The sequence below is a fragment of the Plectropomus leopardus genome, chromosome 4 (genome assembly GCF_026936395.1).
Source record: "Plectropomus leopardus strain MGB_pleo_1.0 chromosome 4, ASM2693639v1, whole genome shotgun sequence".
Lineage (NCBI taxonomy): Eukaryota > Metazoa > Chordata > Actinopteri > Perciformes > Serranidae > Plectropomus > Plectropomus leopardus.
In genome coordinates, this window is record NC_142179.1 from 19,889,979 (window position 1) to 19,911,485 (window position 21,507).

Consider the following 21,507-nt stretch of genomic DNA (forward strand, 5'->3'; position numbering starts at 1 on the left):
CTTACTCCTGAAAGTCAGCAAAACTAAAGAGAAGATGGCCGATTTAAGGAAGAAGCAGTGAAGGAATTACACCTCCCTTTATATTGATGGTTCCTCCGTGGAGAGGTTTGATGGCTTCAAATACCTTGGTGTTTGCATCACTTTTTTACCTCTAGTTATCCCCCTCAGATACCAAAGAATTTCTACTCTTGCACCACACCGAGTGTCATCACAGGCATTATCACTGCTTGGTACGGAAATCGCACATAACAGGACCGCGAGGCCCTGCAGAAAGAACTACATACAAAGATGCTGCTCTACCCCATTTTTATATAACACAAATTGAACGTTCTGGCTGGATTACAATTCACTGGAACTGTACCATATACAATAACATAAAACATATAAATTAATTCCAACCACCTCTGAATCCATAAGCCCTCTATGCTGTCTTCCAATTCAAACTCATCTTCAGTCATATTGTCTTGTACAGTATTTATTGCAAACACACTGGCGACAGGGATGTATATCAGAAAATATCTAGTAGAAAAATGCAGGAAATACAGAACATCATTTAGTAATACTGCTTTCATATTTGCTTTTTGCTTTAGAAAATAAGGTGTTTGGCCTTTGAAACTCTTAACTTGTTGCAACGGCTGTTGGACTGTCCTGTCTAACTGATCAGGAGAAATTAATGATGGACTGTCTTGAGAAATGACAAAGATGTTCATGTTAACATCCTCCTCCTCTCAGGCTTTACTGTATTTGAGATTGAGTACATTTTATAAAGTAATCTTGTGGCACTACAGTACATTTGCATGCACATGTAGTATGCAGGCACATGCACGCATGCGCGCGCGCACACACACACACACACACACCCCAAAAAAAAAAAAAACCTTAACCATCAGCAGGACTCCAGCCCCACTGAAACCACGCCAGGGCTGGCCTCAAGGAGGAGTCTCCCTGAGGGCTGAGTCAGCAACAACAAGAGGGAAAGAAAGAGAGAGAAATGTGTATGAGGGAGGAATTTTATTTCAAGCTCTAAACATCAACTACACCAGCTTTTTTTCTCAGCTAAATAATGCACATCAGCCGCTGATAATACCTCTTTTCTTGTCCCTTTCTGTCTCCTTTGTATGACATGACATCTGTGGTACAAGGCAGATTTCTGCCATCTTTTGTCCTCTGTCACAATACATGCCGCTAACATTAATATGCAGATACTGTAGTCTCTTTAGCTTAGCCATCAGCTTTCTTTGAATCCTATTTTGGGAGTAAAAGTATTTTGTTGATGAGCTAATGCTGCCAGCAGGTGTATTTGTTAGGGTTCACCAGAAAAATATTTCACTATGTTGTGAATGAACCAAAAAGAGGGCATCCACAGTGTTAATGGTGCCAACCTTCACACCAGGCTCGTAGGTGTTACATTAAAGCTCTTAAAATGTAATTTTCTCTCATCACACTCTCTGAGCCCACTCTGTAGGCTTTTTTTGGGGGGGCTTTCTCTTTCTAAAGGTTAGAAAGACGAATCCATTTTTCTGTGGGATTTGACAGGCTTAATGCTTTGTCTCTCACCCTCACAGCTCGCTGGCTGCTGTTTTTGTCCTGATCCCTCCTGAGAATATTACCCTTCAGATTCAATTTCCCCACTGTGAATCTAATCAAGGATACTTGCAATAAAGTTTTCTCTTAAAAGCTATGCAGCAGCCATCTATTGGATTTTATTGCCTATCCATGTAATGGCACTGTAGTGTGAAAAGTCTCAGGGCTGCTTCTTGGAAATTCCAAAGGCTTTGGCTGAGGTAAATTTTATGATCAATATAATGCTTAAAATATGGAAGTTCTCAAACCATGACTCCGAAGCTTGTTTTAGAAAAACTGCCTTTATATGATATTTGGTATATGTGTGTTCACATGTGCAGGTGCATGTGTTGTGCACACAGGTGTGAGTTGGAGAAACACTGACTTGCGACAGCAAAAAGGCTTAATAAGCCCCACATGTAGAGACACATTTAGAGGGGGGTATCTGTCTTTCTGTCCCAGGAGGGAAGTCGAGAGGTGAGAGTACAGCTCTGATTTATGACCACCAACTACTGAGCGCACACATATATAGTGTATACTATACACACGTGAGCCAAGGACCTCATTGTCCTAACGTGTTTGTGTTTCTGTTATTTTCATTGAAAATGAAATATGAAATAATGGACGAACCTACCGTGATGTCACCCATTGGTTTGTGGACTGTCATTTTAAAGCGTCGAGTCTGGCATTTTGGCCATCGCCACCTTGTTCTTTTTGGAACCAGAAGTGACCATAATTATGGAAAGGGTGGAGCTGTGGAGGAGCGAGGGGTGGCTCTGACTTATAGACAGTAGCAGCACCTCACAGACAATCTGTCACTTAAGGTGGCAATGCCCTTAATTATACATAACTTGAAGCCTTCATAAAATTTAAATGGGTAAGTTATGTATAAATTGAACCCTAATATAGTTGTCATGAGCAGGCACATTGCTTTAGGAGCCCCATTTTTTTGTACCAGGCTGTAAACATGTTTATTTCTGTTGTAAAGTTTGGTATTTTAACATGGAGGTCTATGGGAACTGACTGGCTTCTGGAGCCAGCCTCAAGTGGGCATTCAGGGAACTGAAGTTTTTGGCTCTTCTGCACTGACTTGATTTTTCAGCCTCAGTGGTTGCTGCTTGGTTATTTTGCATCTTAAACCTGCATTCACTGTTTTTTTTTTGGCCACTCAGGGGCAGTGGAGTGCAAACTTGTTTGTAAATGGTTACATATTTACATGTACGGCAGATACAGATTAGCATAAATTTGTGTGTTTGTCCATTTCATGACGAATATTCACTCTACTTTTATCTTAACTTTTATCACCAACTTAATATGTGTCTAGTTTTTAGAGCGTTTTCTCCGAAAACAGTTGCCTGCTGCAGATAGAAACATGGATGATGAGAAAGACTCAGCTGAAACATATAAGTTGTTGGCTGTTAAACCAAAACAACGACGACAACAGAAGCTACAAGGCTTTGTAGATCTGAGGAGGAACTGGTGATGATTATTTGTGGGCTTGTCATTTCAAGTTACACCTTTCTCAAAGGCAGCTTTAAAACATAGATATTTTGTGTGAATGGCTCTCTTTACCTCAAACAGATATTACATTATGAGTGTAAAGATGGCCTATATTGCAATCATCCGCCAACGACAATAAGCCTTTCGGGGCAATGGCCAATATTTCAGGGGTTCTGGTGTAACCAGAAGACATCCAGCCCAGGATTTGTCTTCCATGCACCAGTCATTGTTTACAGTTGGATTAACAACTTGAGACACGTCCAGACAACATATTGGCTTATCTCTATAAATACATATCTACATATGAATGTAGATGAATAAAATAGAAAAGCTAAGGAAAAGTTAAATGTCATCAGAGGTGTCATTGATGGTTTCCAAGATGACATTTTTGCCAGTGCATCCAGCCTCTTTTGCTCTCTGAACTGCCTGATACCCAAATCTTGTCCTGTTGCCTGCATATTTTGCGTACATAAGCAGATATCTGTTTATAGAGATTACTTTTATTGTAATTTCATAAATAACTGACACAAATGAAGTTAAGAATATGTAATAATTTAAAATGATGGAATATTTGGGAATAAAATAAATCATTTCTTAAAAGAGTAATTATTTTGGAAATTAGACTAGATTTTTTTTATACAGTTACCTGTGCTTCATAATGATATATTTCAACATGTGTCGTCCGAAAATGTTTTATTACAGGGCAAATGTTAAGCAAAGAGACGCAGCATGTTGTGTTTCTGTGACCTTAGGCTTTTCAGTGACAAAAAAATTACTTCCATCACTTCTGAACGTCTAATTATATTGGCGTTCAGTTTGAGACGTGATGCTCAGTGTGGCTAGACTACACACTGCATGCTGATTATCAGTGGACAGTTATACGTTCTGTCCAGTATTATGATAGCCGTGCCCTGGTTTGAAGACCTAGATGTATTGTCCAAACTGATGTCTGCGGCACAGCAGCTGTTCCTGTTGGTTTAGTCTTGGCATGGCTCTTTGGCTACACTTATTAAAGCATGTAACGTTCATGCTACACTTGGCAGGGGTGTTTGCTGGAGTGCTTGGTGGTTCTGTCGAAGTGTTGACGTGAGTCTGGGTAATCCACCGGCTGCTCGGCTATGCTTGTGCACGGCTCCTGGCTGGCCCCATACAAAAGAGCAGACCTGAAAAGCACCATAATGAGGCACAGGCTGAAAGAAAAGGCATGTCTCTTTCCATTTCTCTGAGCGAAAAGAAAAGAGCAACATAAAAGAATAGAAGACAAGAAAGAAAGATGAAAATAAGCCTCCCAAATCCAGGTTTTTGGCTGAGCTGTCTCTTTGAGTTTATCTTTTTTTTCATGCATGTGTTTTATTATGGTAATGAAATGTTGGATAAAAATAGTCTGGGATGGAAAAGCAACGGTTTTCAATGGAAAGAGGAGAAAATAAGAGGGAGGGGCAGGGGGTGCAGCTAAATGTCATTGATAAAACACATAAAGAAATTTAAATTGGCTTCTCTCAACCTCGTAGCCTCCACTCCTGTGTCTTCTCTTTCTTCTCATCCCTTCGGTGTTTAACAAAGTGTCAGTGCAAATGTCACAAGTCCCAAAGGTTCACACAAAACATAAAAAAACATTGTTCACTCTTTCGTCATGTCAAAGTTCAACTTCAGAGTGCTCCAACCACAGTAAACACTGTGTATCATTGAATTTCCATTGTAGCTCTCTGGAATCACATAATCCTTTGTTGTTTTGAGTTTTTTATCTTTCGCTGTCAAAGAAAAATGAATGACCACTCCAGATTACTAACATTAACCGGTTTTGCTGCCTTCCTATAAGTGTTTACATTTAGTATACTGGTGTCAGCCGGCACTCATAGCCACGCGTTTAAAAGGTCCTTTTGTTAAAACAGACTCCTCCACTCGCTGCCTCGACAATCCCCCGTTAAGTATTCTCTGAGGAAGACAAAAAAAGGTACAAACAGAGCTGAAGATCAGAAGAGGTTGTACTTTCTCTCCTCTGCAGAGAACATCAAAGCGCTATGTCCTCTGTGTGCTGTGATGTTAATCTTTCTGCTTTGATGACCTTTGACCTCCACAGGCTCACAGCAGAGGGTGGGACTAGGAGGAATCAGAGGGGGTGGGCAAAATAACAGGAACTCCTCATTACACTGCAGAAAGAAATCCAATGCAGAGGGCCTGACACAACCTCGTCTGAAGTCTGATATTGTAATTGTAATTCTGTAATTCTTTGTCAGTGCTGTAGTGTCCGCTGTTTCTACTATTGTGGCTACTGCTCCTCTTTACTGATGCAGTTGTTTGTGTTGGCCATGATTTTTTTGCATTTGACATATTACTTTGACTAATTTGTGTAGCTGCCTTTGTAATTCGGGCCTTTTAGATTTTACAATAAAAAAAATCTTCAATGGGGAGCAAAATGTATGTTTGCTTCACCAGCGGCAGGATGGTGACCATTTTTGAAAGGTAAAAAATATGGCTTTTTTTTTTGCTCATCAGTGTGCTGTGTGGTGCACTCCTAGGGATGTTTGGTCCCCAGATTTTGCTGCAGTGGACATGCAACAGCTTGGAAGAGGAGAGAAGAGAGAAAACGTTATCTTTTCTTCTCTGCTGAGAAGTGAAGTGGTGCAAGATAATATGATATAGTCTCTGGCTTTTACTCGATAAAAGTTTTTGCTAAAATTTTTGTTGCACATTTCCAATCCATCATTAGTGCCATTAGCTTGTTTACTTTTAGGTGAATGCCACTGACCTTTTCTGAAAACAGCTGCCTTTTCATCAAGAAAACATTTTACATGAGCAGCTAGAGTGAACGAAAAAGTAAAATGTTTGCTGGAAAACCAAAACAACGAGATGCAGAGTCAGGTGATAATTCTCTGTGGGCTTGTCACCATTGCCGCTTTTGATGTGACTAGGGCTGGGTAACGTTCCAATTTTTTTTTTAGTATCAATTATTTGACTTTGATTCCAGTTCCTGAACCATACTTCTTTCAATGCCAATTTTATAAAATTCATTTTAACAAAAAGAAAATTAAAATTAAATGCCTGTTAAAACAAAAAACCTGTTTAAATAACGTGGTTTAACTTTGGCTGTCTGTTTCAAGTCTTCAGTTTTATGTTTTAGCACCTTGACAATTTTGGGCATCGAGCCTGATAAAATAGAGCCACACTATCGATCTCCTCTTCAACAGTTTTTAAAACCTATGTGACACTCTGTAGTCACGCCTCTTAAAATATAACACAAACATGAGTCCTCTTTCAGGACAAAATATGTTTTTTTCTTCATGCTTCTATTCTATAACATGCAACATAAGAAAGCTATTCAACAGCACTAGTAGGTCTTTTTATAAGCATACTGCATCTTTATTGGCTCACTGAGGCCGTTGACTTAGGTATCATAATTTGGTACCATATGTCATTTTTGATACTTGAAAGTGTCAAAGCAATTCATAAAAGTATCATGTTGTATATCAAGTTGTCGATGTGACCCTTTTCTCATACTGTTTATTTACATGCATACAAGTAAAGCCTCTCATAGGCGCTCTAACAACTATACAAACAGCCTAAAATTGTCCATCAAGATGAGTCAACACCTGTATGTCTCTCCACGGTATCCTTACTGCGAGTGTTCTGCATGGGCCTCACATTGTACACAGATGGAGGCAGAGTGGACAGTCAAGGATGAAGAGCGTGGCTCTGCACAACAGGTAGAGAGAGAATGTGAGCCCAGATGGAGAGTTAGACAGACAGGGAGAAAACAGAGTAGAGGTGATAGTTGGAGGTGACTGCAGCATCCTTTCCTTTCATCCCACCTGGCGGGTCCCACCTGTGCCCCTCCAGAAACCAGCTCTCCTCTGCTGATGGAGCTCGGACTGGTTGCTGCCGGCTCTCTGCCATGCATAATTTATCAGATCTGCAGAGTTCTCCTGCTTATTCTCACTTGGTTGTTTCTTAACTCTCTGTCATGATGGAAGTCACCTCTTCTAAATTATATCTGCTCTCTTTTATGCCTGCTTACAAGTAAAACCTCTCACCCAAATGTATCAGGCAGGCATGTTTTATTTATTTGTTTTTTGGGGCGAGTTACAGGATGTCTTATTTTTTTATAATGCAAACAATTTTTATTTTTTTTAATTTAGGTTGTTCCATAACAGTGTCATAACCTACACCAGCATGTTGCATGCCTTAAGAGTATGTATATCCACATTTTGTTTTGGATTCCATTTGACAAATTGACAGTAAAATCATCAAAACTATTGTTAGAACTATATTATACTCTCCGAGCCCCGGTGAGTCTAAAATCAATAATGTATCAGAATGACTACTATTGTTTTTTACTCCATAAGGAACAAAACTGTCAAGCTTACAATTACTGTATAACTAGTTATTATGTAAGCCTCATATGAAAAGGCTAATTGCTTTCTTAATACTGTTGGAAAATTGCCAGCATTTCTTACTTTGTACCTTTTTCAGTCTTGAGTCTTGAGACAGTATTGTTTCCATCAGTGTCACAATACTGATAATATTTTCCAGTATGAATATAATACAACATGTATTGAAGCCCATTTCGGTGATGTGATGAAAAACAAATCTATAGGAAGTCATTATAATAAGTAATGACTTACTGTCTCAAAATAATGAATTACTAATAATATGATAAAAATATCAATAAGTGTTTGTATAGTATAATATAATACAATAATAAAATAGAAACTTTCTCAAAATAATGTCTTAATATAGCAGTATAACGAAAAGCTTTCTCAAAATACTGAGCATTGTTTCTTATTAGATAGGCAATGCTTTGACAGAGTTTATTTTAAGATACTAACTCATTTCAGGATAAGTAAGTCCTTATTTTGGGAAAGCGTCTCAGTAGCTTGAGTTTATTTAGTTTATTACTCATTATTTCAAATTAAGTGTCATTTTTTGTCAAACTTTTGTCAAGTTTTTAATTATGCTGCGATACTTGGTCCTTATTTTAAGATTTTTTTGCGATATTAAATGTTTTGAGATAAGTAAGTTATTGTTTGGAGACATGTTTTAATTATTTGAGAAACTAATTATATTGAAATGCTAATGATGATTCAGAGAGTTTTTTATTGTAATGACTTACAGGGTATATTAGTAAGGTATCAAGAGAAGTATTGGCTTGCTATGGGTTAATTCAGGTTTCATGTCAGTAACAGAAGCATTAAAAAAAAATTCTCAAACAATACCTTGTCCTCATGCAATGTATTCTGAACCTGTTAAATTTTTCCTATTTTTGTACTTTTCTGAGCTCCCGTTTCACTGATAGACGCCACTTTCATGTTGCTGTGTTTCATGTCTACTTTAATCGACCATGTAGTTTATCACATTAGGGCCTCTAATATCCTCTGTGATGTGTTCAGTTAAGTCGTGTTGAAAGAAGAAGTGAAGACAAGATAAATCAGGTGCATTATGGAATTCTGAGAAGAGCTCTTTACTGTCCAGCACCTCAGTAATGTTGCTGTCTTGTTATAACGCCACTTGATTTTTTTCTTAGGAGTTGAATAATTTAGTAGGGGTCCATTTAGTTTAGATACTGTGTCAGCCTTTCACCAGGCGTTGGCCTAGTTTGACTCATGGCATTAGAGCTTTGATTACTCGATGTTTCTCTTGCACTTGACGATAATGGACAGAAAGGTGGACGATGGAGAGAGAAGCTGATGCACTGCGGGGGTAAAACAAGCTGGACTGATGAATAGGTGTTTCGAGGAAGGTGCTTGGTTCTTAATGCTACAGTCATTTGTATATCGCAGCTCCTTTGTACCTTATTGTTCTCCCTGTTCTAACGGAGGGAGTGTGGGTTATTGAGGCGGTGCAGGTCTATTGAGCAGCAGAGAGCTGTTCTCTCCCTGTGGAGGGCTTATTCTAATGGGAGAGCTGTGCAAACTGCTTGGCAGGAATTTTTTTTTTTTTTTTAAAGCTGGCAGCTCACCAGTTTTACGTATTCTAATAATGATCCCTGCCCTGACTTTTAATGCCTTTACGCTGATTTTATCAATGGCATTTTTCTAAATATCTTGCCTTGTATTTATTTCAGTTATAAAAAGACTTTAATTCATTATGAAAAAAGTGTAACAACAGTATGGACCAATGACTTTATATAAAGATGGACAATGCATCATCTGCACTTCCTCCCTCTGTACCAAACTGAAGCCAAAATATCTCGGATACGGCTGCTGCCATGTTGCGCTAGTGATGTCACTTGGAGCCAGAGTCTGCGCAGTAGTGATCTCCAAGATATCAAATTCCCGCCCAATATACCTGACCAACCAATCCCAAATAGCACTATTGATGGCGGGCACTCAGTGGCACACACAGCTGTCAATCATGATGTCAAACCCCATTTTTAAGTATGTTTTCAGTACTAATAACCAAACTCAGAAAAACAAACACTTGAACAAACATCAGGGTGATTTGTTGTTTGAGTATTTAGTTTGTGCCATGACCCATTTGCTATGAAGAGGGGTGGGGTTTATATCCTATACTCCAGCTAGCCGCCAGGGGGCAATTGAGATGTTTTGGCTTCACTTTTGGGGAGCTGACATGTAATTCATCTTTTTTATACAGTCTATGGTATGGAAAACCTACAGGCTAATTTAATGGTTATACATGATCAATAAGTATAATCAAAAACAGGATTCGATTCAGGATGATTCGAGTGATTCCCCAGGTTCTACATCTTTTACATTTAAAAATGACAGAGGTTTGAGACCATGTCTTAAAACAAAAAAAAAGAAAGGAAGTGGGATTGCACCATAAAAGCAACAAAAATCATGAATTTTTGGATTTGCTGGCCTTATTTTACCCCTGCAAATGCCACCAATTCTTCATCTTAAGCTGATTTTTAGTCCCCCCCCCAGATTTTATTTTAACTTCATTACAGTGGTTGTGTGCTGATTTGAAACATTTCAGGGTGACATATTATTAACCTGAGGTTTCATAGCCCTGCAACCTTGCAAAAATATAGATCACTAGACTGCATAAAATGTGCACAAATTTTGATTTTGTTGTTTTGAAAATCTATGTCTGCCAGATGGTGGCACTACAATAAGCAGATTTACATTGTAACCTTAGCCACGTCTCTGTATGGGTTACTGCAGGAAGGCTAATTAATCAGGACATGCGTGATGTGTTTTTATGTTATATTGTTGTAGGCTGCTTTTGTATTTTACTGTTGTATCTGTGCTCATTCATTGTGTATGAATTTAAATCAGATGGACTGATCTGAGGTGGACTGTAATCATCTCTGGTGCGCCTGTTGTAAACTGACCACAGCATGTTCTGTTGACTGTCAGTATAACCGTATGTGTAGTGAATGTGAAATCAGCTGCAGTCGACAACTTCATGTGGATGAAACTTCGTCTTTTTGTGTGACTGAAGAAGAAAAAGAAAATTGCTATGTAACAGTTATATACAGTAACAAGCAAAACATGCACATTTGGAGTTTTATACAAAAGCTCTATTGACTGTTTGACTGTCACCTATAAAAAAAAAAATTATTAAATATGTGTTTTAATTTCACATTTTTACCTCTTTCAGGGGTTATATAGTCATGTATAACCTGAAACAGTCATATAATTTGCAAATAGCAATTTCCAGGTCTGGAAAAAATTGGAAATCTAAATATACCCTGAAAGTTTTGGAAAAGTCATGGAATTTTGTTTCACAAACCTGTATAATAACACGTGATGTGTTCAAGGAACGTTTGAAATTTGAAAATCCAACAATAATTTCTGTTTTTACAGTGTCTGGCTGCGATAAATGTTACAATTTTTGGTTATTTAAAAAAGAAAAGCAACATGTATGTACATGTATTCTTAAAAAAAAAAATTAAGAATTGCCATTTTTTTTTTAAACTAAAGTAAGTAAAATATATGTAAAATACAGCCATTTAAAGTTGTATGTTCCTCCCCTAAACCAAAATAAAAAAACATAACTCATGTCACGTAATTTAAGGTTTTTAAAATTTGCGTCAAAGTCATGGAAAAGTCATGGAAATATATTGGTAAAACCCTGCTTTTTACATTTCCATGCAGTATTAGCACATTCTGCTTCTGCTCCAGTGTTTTTCTGCTCCACCTGAGGTCATCTGTGTCAACATACAACAAATGATACTCGTGACAAATAAAACACAGCAGCAGCTTTGTGTTATGCCCTCTTTCATCAGTGCGCCTTTCTCAGTAGATTACTCTCCAATAATTCTTCGGCTTCTCTCTCATAACCTCCTCTTTTTTTTAATATGAGCTTTCCTCTGACCCGCACTCGTCTCTTATTTGACTCCTGTCCTCAGTTTCATCCTCAGCTCTGGCTCTGCAGCTGACACTGTAAAGGATGAGCTGTGAGTGTGGAGAGGTAACATCCTCCAGAGTGGCTCTACTCCAAAGGCCATCAGGAGGGTTTGAAAGCAAACAGACACAAAATGACGAATTCTTTTTCTTTTCTGCTGTACATGACTCATATTGGTTGTCTTACGCTTGTCTTGGAGTTTGATGTAAAGTATACCCAAATGCCAAAAGGCTGCTAGTTAGTTGTCCAGAGACTACGAGTGTTATCCCTTTATCCCTCTAATCTATAGCGTAACGGTTTGAGTTCCCTCTGTGTCTTTTCGCTGCCCTCAGGCTCCCAGAGGCTCAGCAGCAAATGGCCTGTTACTCTTATCAGCACCTCTCTCCCCCCTCTGTCTCACTCTGTCTCCCCCCCCCTTCTCTTCCTCCTCCAACACCCCTTCACCCGTCTCTCCCTGTCATCAGTAGCCGTCTGCTACTTAATCCAATTATTCTTTTAAGCTGACACGCTCTGTAACTCACCACAAACTCTACGGATGACGCCGCTGTGCATCACGTACACACACACACACACACACACACACACACTGCTCCACATGCAGACAGTGTTACAGAGTATCTGTTTCTGTAAATATTTCTCACAGGTGAAGGTCATGAAAAGTGCACATTCATGCTTAGAAAGTTAAAAAAGGATCAAATATAGAACAGGCACTGCACTGCTGTCTGGGTGTACACCCTTCTGTTTGTTTTGTCTGTTTTCGGGTGTCCTAACAGAGGACTTTGGCCTCTGCTGTCACCTTCTGATTCACTGTACCCTTGAAAGGACTCCGTCTGTTTTTGTGTGTTGTCCTCCACTACCCTGCTATGTGTTCAGCAGCTAATGCATCTGTCTTCGTAGACACAACACCTGACACAGAAGGTCTTGCTCCCTCTTTGTGTGTGTGTGTGTGTGTGTGTGTGTGTGTGTGTGTGTGTGTGTGTGTGTGTGTGTGTGTGTGTGTGTGTGTGTGTGTGTGTGTGTCTCTGTCTCTGTCTCTGTCTCTATTTCTGTCCTTATAGGAATCTAATGTCCTCACAAGTGTAGAAAGATGAGCAAAATCCTTAGGGAAAAGGACATTTTGTCTATCCCTGCCTCCAAAGGAGTTTTTCAGGTTAGGACTTGAGTTTAAAGATAAAATTAAACACAGGGTTTATTTATAAGATGCAATGAATGTTAGTTTAGGTTTGCATTACAGTAAAGTGTAAAGGAGCCAGGATACTCCCTTCAGTACTGCTTGTTGGATGGTCGATTAGCTTTGGAAATCCCGACTCAACACCTTTTCACAGTTGGCTGTGTCCAACCATTTCTGTTACATCTCAACCATTTCACAAGTTACCACTGAGACATGCAGTCCCTACATCGAGGGTCATGCAAGTAGTGTGCTCTTACAAATACAACAGTACACAAATGTGTGTATAAATGCTTGTGTGTCTATACCTGGAAACCTATAATATCCTCATGTTTTCTTGTCATGTTCTTTAGGAAAGGTATACTATAATGGAATTGTTGATTTCTGTTTGGGCCATAAAATGTATATAATTATGGACGACATGACAGCTACCAGAAGTGAAGCCAAAACGTATAGATCTTCCCCTGGTGGCTTCAGTATAGATCCTAAGCTCTATAGATCCTAACCTGAAAGCATGGGCCAAACTGAAAAATCAGAGTACACATCAAATACATTTTTCCCAAACATGGGTTCTTTAAATTATGTTTTGTTCAAGTGTTCCTTTTTCTGATAAGTTTGGGTTTAATAAGTTATTTGATGCTATTAATCAAGGTTTGCCGTCATGATTGACAGCTATGTGTGCCAATCAGTGTGCTCGTGCTCAATGTTGCTGCTCGTGATTAGTCGGAGGGGTGTATGGGCAAAAAACTTGATACCGTGGAGATCACTACTTTACAAGCTCTTGCTCCAAACGACATCACCAGTGCATTTTTTACGGTAGAAGAAATTGTAGACACGATTTCCATGTTTATATACAGTTTATGGTCTGCACACTGCAGACTTTCGTACTATTGTAGCACTGTTACATTTGTTGAAAAAGGAAAAGAAGATACTGCAGCAAGCTAACTAAACTGTCCACCTACCTGTTAGGTCTGTTAACCAACTGAAAACAGGATAACTTTGTCTCTCTTGAACCCATCCGATCCTTCTGTACTGGCCAGTGAAAGATCAACTTAAAGCCAACCCCAGATCTAATCGAGTTTTGGAACGAGCTTTGTCTGCTTGGCTTTTATCATTTTTGGCACTGCGATGGGATTTTTTAAGCTACATCTTGGATGCATGCTTGGATGCTTACAGTCTGGTACCTGGTTGCTTCCTTTGTATAAAGTCCGAAGCTCACCTGTGTGCTGTTACTTGCTGGGAACCACACACGACTGCCAGTACTTGCAGCCCACGAACTTCCCGACCACAGCAAAAATAAGAAGAATCTACAGGCAGAGAGCAGGGTCTCTGCAGAATAATATGAAGCACTGCATAATATACTACATACATACCTTTAAAGAGGCCAATTCACAGTTTTCTCCTTTAGTCGACAGTTTGTGTGCTAAGTGGCCCTTCAGTCTAAAATAAATGTTATTTTGCAGTGTCATGGTATGACAGCCTGCATCACTGCATCTTAAAAACACAACACATGTACCGTAAAATTGCTGGCGTAAAGTAAAGAGTAAATGTGCAGTAGCAGCCATGACAGGGTAATTAATCCCCTGCATTCTGCGATTTCACCCCAGTGTAAATCTTGACAAGTATTTGTGCCACAAAGGGGCGGCAAGCGTCACGAAAGGAGCTGCGTTTGGTTGTTTTGGGTGCTGACACGACAACAGTCAGGAGTAACAGATGGAGTTTGTTGTGTGTGTGTGTGTGTGTGTGTGTGTGTGTGTGTGTGTGTGTGCGTGTGCGTGTGTGTGTGTGGTTCAGGGTGACCGGGACTAGAGCTGGCTACAGTATGTGTTTGATCTGAATCTTAACAGAGGGAGTAAGAGCAGGACTGACCTGCATCCTTCCCTCTGTCTGTGTGTCTGTCTGTGTGGAGGAAGACATTTCGGAGATGTGTCTCTTATTCGCTGAGCGAAGCAGAAAAAAAGCAAGTGTTGTCTGGTTACTGTCTGGAGCTTTCAGACCTTTGTTGACATTTTTTATGAATAACTGTTGTTTCAAACATTCTTGCTGTGTTCACACTATCTGCGAGTCTGCCTTCATATTAGTTTCTGAAATATAATGTAATATGTATGTATGTACACTGTTTCTGTATGCATCTCAGTCAGAGGCCAGACTTGGTCTTATTGTATGTTTCTCTCTGTGTTGTTGTGTTAGATATTTTGTGGTGTGTTCTTTTACTGCACAAATGTGGTTGCACATTTCTATGTGTGAATTCTGGGTAAGTACACTACATTTTGTGTCCCGGTGCCACTCGCACAATCGTTATCTGTAAAGGAATCCCGACTCATTTCGGCGAGTACTGTAGGTTGCAGCTGATCCATCTGTGAGCTACAAACCATCAACACCAGATCCGCCTCCATCGCCATCAGTGTGGCGTCGCCCGGCGCTCACCACTGTATGTGATATCCTCGTGTCGTGCCATATCGTGCTTTCACACTCATACCACTCATTCTGACCTGACCTGTTTCCTGACAGGGAGCGTTCTTTGGGGGGAGGGAGGGGTTGGACAAGCAAGGTGGGATGGGATAGGGGCGGGGTGGGGTGGGTCCTCTTCCTGCTCTCTTCCTCCTCCCCCTCTCCCTCCACCTTGTTTTCTACCTGTGTCTCAATATAATGTTTTCACCTGTTTCCTCTTTGAAGCTTTCTCATTTCCTTGCCATTGTTTTCTGTCCTCCTCTCCCTCTCCTCTTCTGTCTCTCCGTCTCTGCTTCTCACTGTTGCGATTAACTGGGCTCTGTCTTTATGTCGTATGTCCTTTTAGGCCCACGCCGTGCATCGCTGGCTAATCGATCAGGACAGTAGTGTGAGCTCTGAGATGCCGGATGGCCAAGGAGTATGGCACTATGATGATGAAGTAAATATCTGCAACACGTATATCTGGCTTTTTCCTATTTCTATATATCTATATGTATATATATTCTGTATTTATGACCATCCTGTATCTGTCACTTAAAGTTTGTGTCACTGTTGCTCTGCTGTTGTTGTTGTTTTTATCTTTATCTCTCTTGTTTTTGTTGTGTGTTGCTTATGGTATTGTAGTTCTGGTTCCTTTGACTTTCCAGTGTTGCTGTTGTGCTGTGAGCTAATTCAGTCAGGTGTCGTGGGATCAGGCTGGAGCTTTTTCTTTGTTCCCGTCCTTGCTTGACGTATTGTACTAACTTGCTGATTTTTTATTTCTTCATTTGGTTGTTTGCGTTTTCTTTTTCCTTTTAGTCTCACATTGATATACAACATGAGTGTGTATCTGTATCTTTATTCACATCTATATCAGTGTCTGTGATTTCCCTGAAATTAATGTTCTCAAGCAGCATATTACATGGCAAGAGTCCACGGGCAAAATATAGATTTGATATATTTCCTATCAACTGGATACAAGTTTTTAGCACGTCTGCGTATACTTTTACACAAAGTACTTCACACATCACAGGTTCACAGTAGTGATAACAGACAAGAGTCTAAGTATTTTTCCTGTGGGTTCTTCTGATTTATAAAATATGCTTGTCATTTGTACCACTGTGTTTGTGTGTAGGATTAAATCAAAACACATGCAGTGTGTGTGTGTGTGTGTGTGTGTGTGTTTATGTTTGTGTGTATGTGTGTGTGTGAGCCAAAGCGAGAAAGGGAAGCAGGGGAAGTGTGCGAGTCTTATGTGTGTGTTTTGGGAGGGTTGACCTCTTAATTCTTATCAGTGTGTTTGTGTGCATGCTCGATTTCCGTCTGTGCATGACTTCAGACTGTGTATTAGTCAAATTTAAGTTGAATGCCCGTCTGTGTTGTGTCTGTGCTTCAGTCTGTCTTTGTGTGTTTTCCATTGTGGTGTTTCTGCTCTAGATGTTGTGGTGGTGCCTGTCTCTGCCCGTGCCTTTGATGTGCCGGTGTCGTGTTTGTGTATTGTGGCTGTTGTGTATGTCCTGTCACTGTTTGTCATGTGCTGTGCCTGTGTTTTGTCAAGTTTGATCTGTTTTTAACAGTCAGGGACACGTTTGCCAAACGTTTTATTGCACCTATCTGATAGATGATCTTGAGTCCACTTTCACTCTGGGGAGGAGAGATCATCTAAGATGCAATAAGACTGCTGGGAAACCTGTTCCAGACGACCTTTACCCATGATGATTTCCCCTCAAATCCTACTTCCCCCCTTGCTCTCATGTCAAATTCCCAAACCTTCTCTCCCGATCTCCATATTGCTCCCAAACCCTCTGGAGCATCATTTGGTTATTAATCAACCTCAATTATCAACAGACAAAATAAAGCATTTGGAAATCCAGAAACACAAGAACAAAAACAACACATTTCACACAGATTGAAGGTAAACCCACAGTGTTTAACAACACACAACAATATGGAGTATTGTCTTTCCCTCGGTGATGCTCATGAATGCGTGTGCATTGGCCAGTTGTATTTTTCCTTTTGAATGTTCTTTTAAATTTTGTGTGAATGAGTGAAAAAAATATCTTTTTAATTTGTCTCTGTCTGTCAGTTAGTCGGGGTGGGAATAACCAAAGGCCTCACGATACTTAAATCACGTTACAGTATTCTTGGGTTTTCAAAGTTTTTGTGATATGCAGAGAGTATTAAGATATTAACATCTTTATCACCTTTTTCATCTGCAAATTATGACCCCAAAGGCAAGGTTTGAGTGTGTTGATCTCACCTCAGTCATTTTTATTACAGCAAAATATATCTAATGCACTGACAAAGCAATTGGTGTTATTATTCTAGTAGGCTACCAAAAATTTCATTTATATTTGCAATATTAATAATTTCTACAATTAAAAGACGATACTATGTTTATTGATAAAATTGTGCCATGCAAAATATCACAATACTACAACCCCCCACCCCTGTCAGTTAGGACTATACAGACCATCCTGTAAGAAGTAAAGGCTCAAAGCAGCTCAAAGCAGCTGGGACTGTAGGACCAGTGTAATAACCCCCTTATGGTTTACAGATGACATAAATGACAAGAAGTGAGGAATATAAAATACAGTGCAGACAGGAGGAGTGTGGTGATTGCTGGCCCTGTGTGTTCCTGAGTGGCGCAGTGATCGTCCTGAAGAGCCCAAATCTCCCTCACTGGCCCTTAGCCAACACAGCAGTGGAAAACAGCAGCATAAACCACATCCCTGCAACAGGGTGTCAGCTTCCTCAACTAGTGTTTACTAGAGAGTGATACAGTGTTTCCTCCTGCCAGCAGCCCTCAACTCCTTCCTTTACTGCCCCAGTCCTGTATCTATCCACTTTTACAACTTTAACATATTTATCGTTGCAGCTCCAGCCATCGGTTCAATCTGTCAGAACAGTCACCAAAGACATTAATGAGAGATGAAAATGTAGCTAAATCTCTCAAAATAGGTATAACATGGCAACAAACACGAACGGTCAGACAATCATTCAGGCTGTAAGCGGTGTAGCCACTAAAGTGAAGTCACTTAAATCCCTTATTGCACAGGAAAAGTGTGGATGTATAATTTAAGAAAACACCATTCGGCTTTGCTGTCTGTTTGTCCCAGTGGCCAGCCACAGCACTGCAACAAAAAAGCCGCTGTGGTCCAAAAAGCATTTTTTGCGCGGCGGCCCCGACGAGGACACAACCCCTGTATATGGGGCACCGCTCTATCCACCAGGCGCCCCTTTTTTTCATTTTTTTAAATTTAATGTTTGTGATGGCATCCTAATGTAAAGTATATGAGCCAAGTGGACCAGGGAAGGGAGAAAACTTCAGTCAAATGAATGGGTGCCATCTTCGAGTCTAATATGGTAACTATTATAGATGTTTACAATAATGTTTAGTTTCAACTAAAATTTGACAAACCTGGCAGTTTGTTTACATCCTGATTGTCTGACCACTTGTGTCTGTTACCAAAAATTACTGCTTTCAGAGTAAGACTAGTCATAATTACCTTACTGCCTGCAGGCCAGATCTGGCCCACAATAGGGTGCTGCAATAAAAACAAATTCATTTAGGTTGGAATTTTTTCTTTTCTTTTGGTACTTTGAATGGAAATAAGGGGCCAGAGAGCATAAAAGAGCATCAACATAGAGCCTGTATATACAGAAAAAAACACCCGGGGAATATTATTCATATATTAATTCTTAATGTTGTTTATTAACTGGCCCCTGGCAGCCTATCATTTTGCAAAAGTGGCCCCGGTCAAAGCAAGTTTAGTATCCATGTGATAGACAAAAGTTTTCTTTTAAAGTTTCAGCCTAATCCGTTATTCTCAGCCCGCTAAACACATTTAGAATAATGCAGAGCGGTCAGCCTAGTGACAGAAAACTCCCAGCATCCCTCAAACTGGTCTCACAAACTGTGACTCTTCCCCTGAGGGCTGATTTAATTTACACCAAAATCTAACGCTTCATCAAACGCCCCCTCCCACCCCGCCCCATCCTGTAAAACAGAAGTGTGAGATGTCAGAGGTCTGTGTAAAGGCCCCGTCCCCTTTGCCACCATTAATAGTTAGTGGGCCTGGAGAATATCCCCTATCATCCCACAGCTCTAATTACCCCTCAGTGAGTCCTTGGAGACAGATGCTCAGGGAGCCAAGCCCCATTCGTCACAGTACGGCTGCATGGCAGACTCAATATGAAAAAAAAGCAAACTGTCACACTCTGCACTGTCACATAAATTCTCCCCCGTCTCAGTTTCTCTTTTCCAGCTGCTCCCCGGCCCACTGTAGATGCAGACTACATTAGGAAGCCCATTCATGTCCAGCCACCAGCAGTTGGCTGTAATTTGTTTCGGCTAGGGGGGCAGAGTTTAATTTACATGTGAAAGGCCGTGGCTTATTCAAATATTGTAACTCTCATTTTTGTCCCAGGGTTATTGATACCAGCTTCACATAATTCAGATAAAAGGTAGAGGGGGCTTTGCTGCTATTGTGCAAACCTGCAGAAGTCGTGTAATAATGTCTCAGTTGGCCAGATACCAACTTTAGGAAGGAGACAGAAGAGCGGGATTCTCCTCGTCTTGCTGACCCATTAAGAACCGATCTTTTCTGGCTCTTTGCAACAGTGAGACGCCTCACAGGAACTATTTGGCCCACAAAGAATACTTTCAATGAAGCCATCCAAAGTTACTTTAACCTGAATGGCTTTATAAATGCAGACCACACTTGCAGAATAGGTTCACTGTTGCAGGTTTAACATTTGCAAAAAATTCACCTTTGAAAGTAGAAATGTCAAACCTTCAATAAGAATTCATGTAGCATAGCAGGTGGCAACATTTTCTTTATAAACAGTAGTTTAAAAAACTGTTACCAGCACATTTTTATGCTAGCATAAGCATAAATGGGGCCTATATCAGGAAAAACGTAAGGCTGAATTGAAAAATGTTCCATACGCAGGTCACTGTATTATGAAATATGGATATTACCAGTCCAAACTGAACAATTTTCTTATTTTGTTTCAAAACAATGTGAAAATACATTGAATTTCTCCTTCAATGTTTAGCTTGTTGCTCACAAGGATTTATGAAAGTCATGTCCAGACTTTTTCACTTTTTCAAATCTGATCAGTCCTTTTTGTCCACCTATTGATAGTTTATGAAGTATTTGTAACATTTAAAAAGTTTTTTAGCTGAGTTTTCAACTGTTTCAAATTTGTAGATGTATATTTATAAAGTATATAGATGCGTGTTCTCAGTTTAATGGAGTTGAACTTGAACTAAATTATTCTGAGAATATGTAGTGAATTGTAGCATATACTCGAGAAAATCTGTCAGACATCTAAGGAATAGACTGAAACAGTTGAATTGTGGAATCTCAAAGCTGTTGAAATGATACAAAGACTCTACTTGAAAAATCGACCTACAGAGAATTTAGGTGTTACCAGTTTTTTAACTTATTAACTTGCTAAACTTAATTTTTATAAATTCAACCCATTTGCCTTGAGTTTTTCTCATTCGTGACTTTTAAAAAGTTTTTACTTAGGTTCCCCTTTAAAACAGCAGCTTTTGTTTTTCTTTTTCTATTGAAATTTTAGGCCCCGGTTTGAGTTTTTGTGTGACAAAAAGTGCAAGAAACTGAGCAACAATCAATGTGCATGCATGCAAGCATGTGCATGAGTTTTAGGTGAATGCATAGAGTGCATGGTAAAGGTTGAAGTATACTCCAAAAGAAGTGCTGGTCGAACGCTATAGAAAACTCCTTTGCAATGGAAAATCTTTCTTCAGAGATAAGACAAGTCCGTACAGAGTCGCTCCAAAAAGGTGCACAGTTCCAAATCCTGCAAAAATTCATTGACACTCCTTCTTCAACCCTGTCAGCATTTGCAGTGATGAAGACCTGGTCAGCCGTCTCAGAATTGAAAGTTCGAGTGAAATCGATAAAAAAATCAAAGCAATAGCCAGGAGTGATCTGCTCAGTGTTTAACAGACCGACTCTCCGTCTGTTCGATATTTCTGAGCTAGACCAGAACAGCAAAAACAAATATCCAGACTTCCTGTAGCTGAAATATTATGTCATTTTTCTATGGTTTAATTTGATTGTTGGCAACATTTAATGGAGACTATAGATTTAGTTTGGCATTTAAACTGTGCTTTTACTTTTACTTAATTTCAAAGACCATATCCACATTTCCCCCAGAACATTTAAGCACCTTTTAATATGGCATAGTGGTATTTTATTTTAATGCAGCCCATCACCATTAAACCTCAAACTAAAGGTGTTGTTTAACGTCTGCGGTCTATGATGCCTTTGTTATTATTATGTGCTCTGAAGTAACTAGAAGTCGGGTCAAACTTTATTATCCCATCAGGGGAAGTTTGGTAATCCAGAGTAGAGCACAGCCCACCACAACCAGGAGTTAAGAGCGAAAACAAAGTAAAAAGTGATTGATAAAACAATCAGTATGCACTGTTGTTAATGTATAATAGTAATTCCTTTTTGTTATATCCATACATATGTTTTTGGCCCACCTTGACCTCA

The 21,507-nt window shown here is 39.7% G+C and overlaps 1 protein-coding gene across 12 annotated transcripts in view; it reads left to right on the top strand.

Moving 5' to 3' along the window:
* Nucleotides 1–21,507, top strand: part of ank1a (ankyrin 1, erythrocytic a) — a 116,221-nt gene that overhangs the window by 29,596 nt on the left and 65,118 nt on the right. For 11 of the 12 annotated variants that reach the window (XM_042487598.2, XM_088076761.1, XM_088076764.1 and 8 more), the window contains exon 2: nt 15,339–15,431. The exons of the other annotated variant lie outside the window; for it this stretch is intronic. In XM_042487598.2, coding sequence (XP_042343532.1) covers nt 15,339–15,431 — 93 coding nt within the window. The remainder of the gene's footprint in view (nt 1–15,338; nt 15,432–21,507) is intronic. 12 annotated transcript variants of the gene reach the window in all.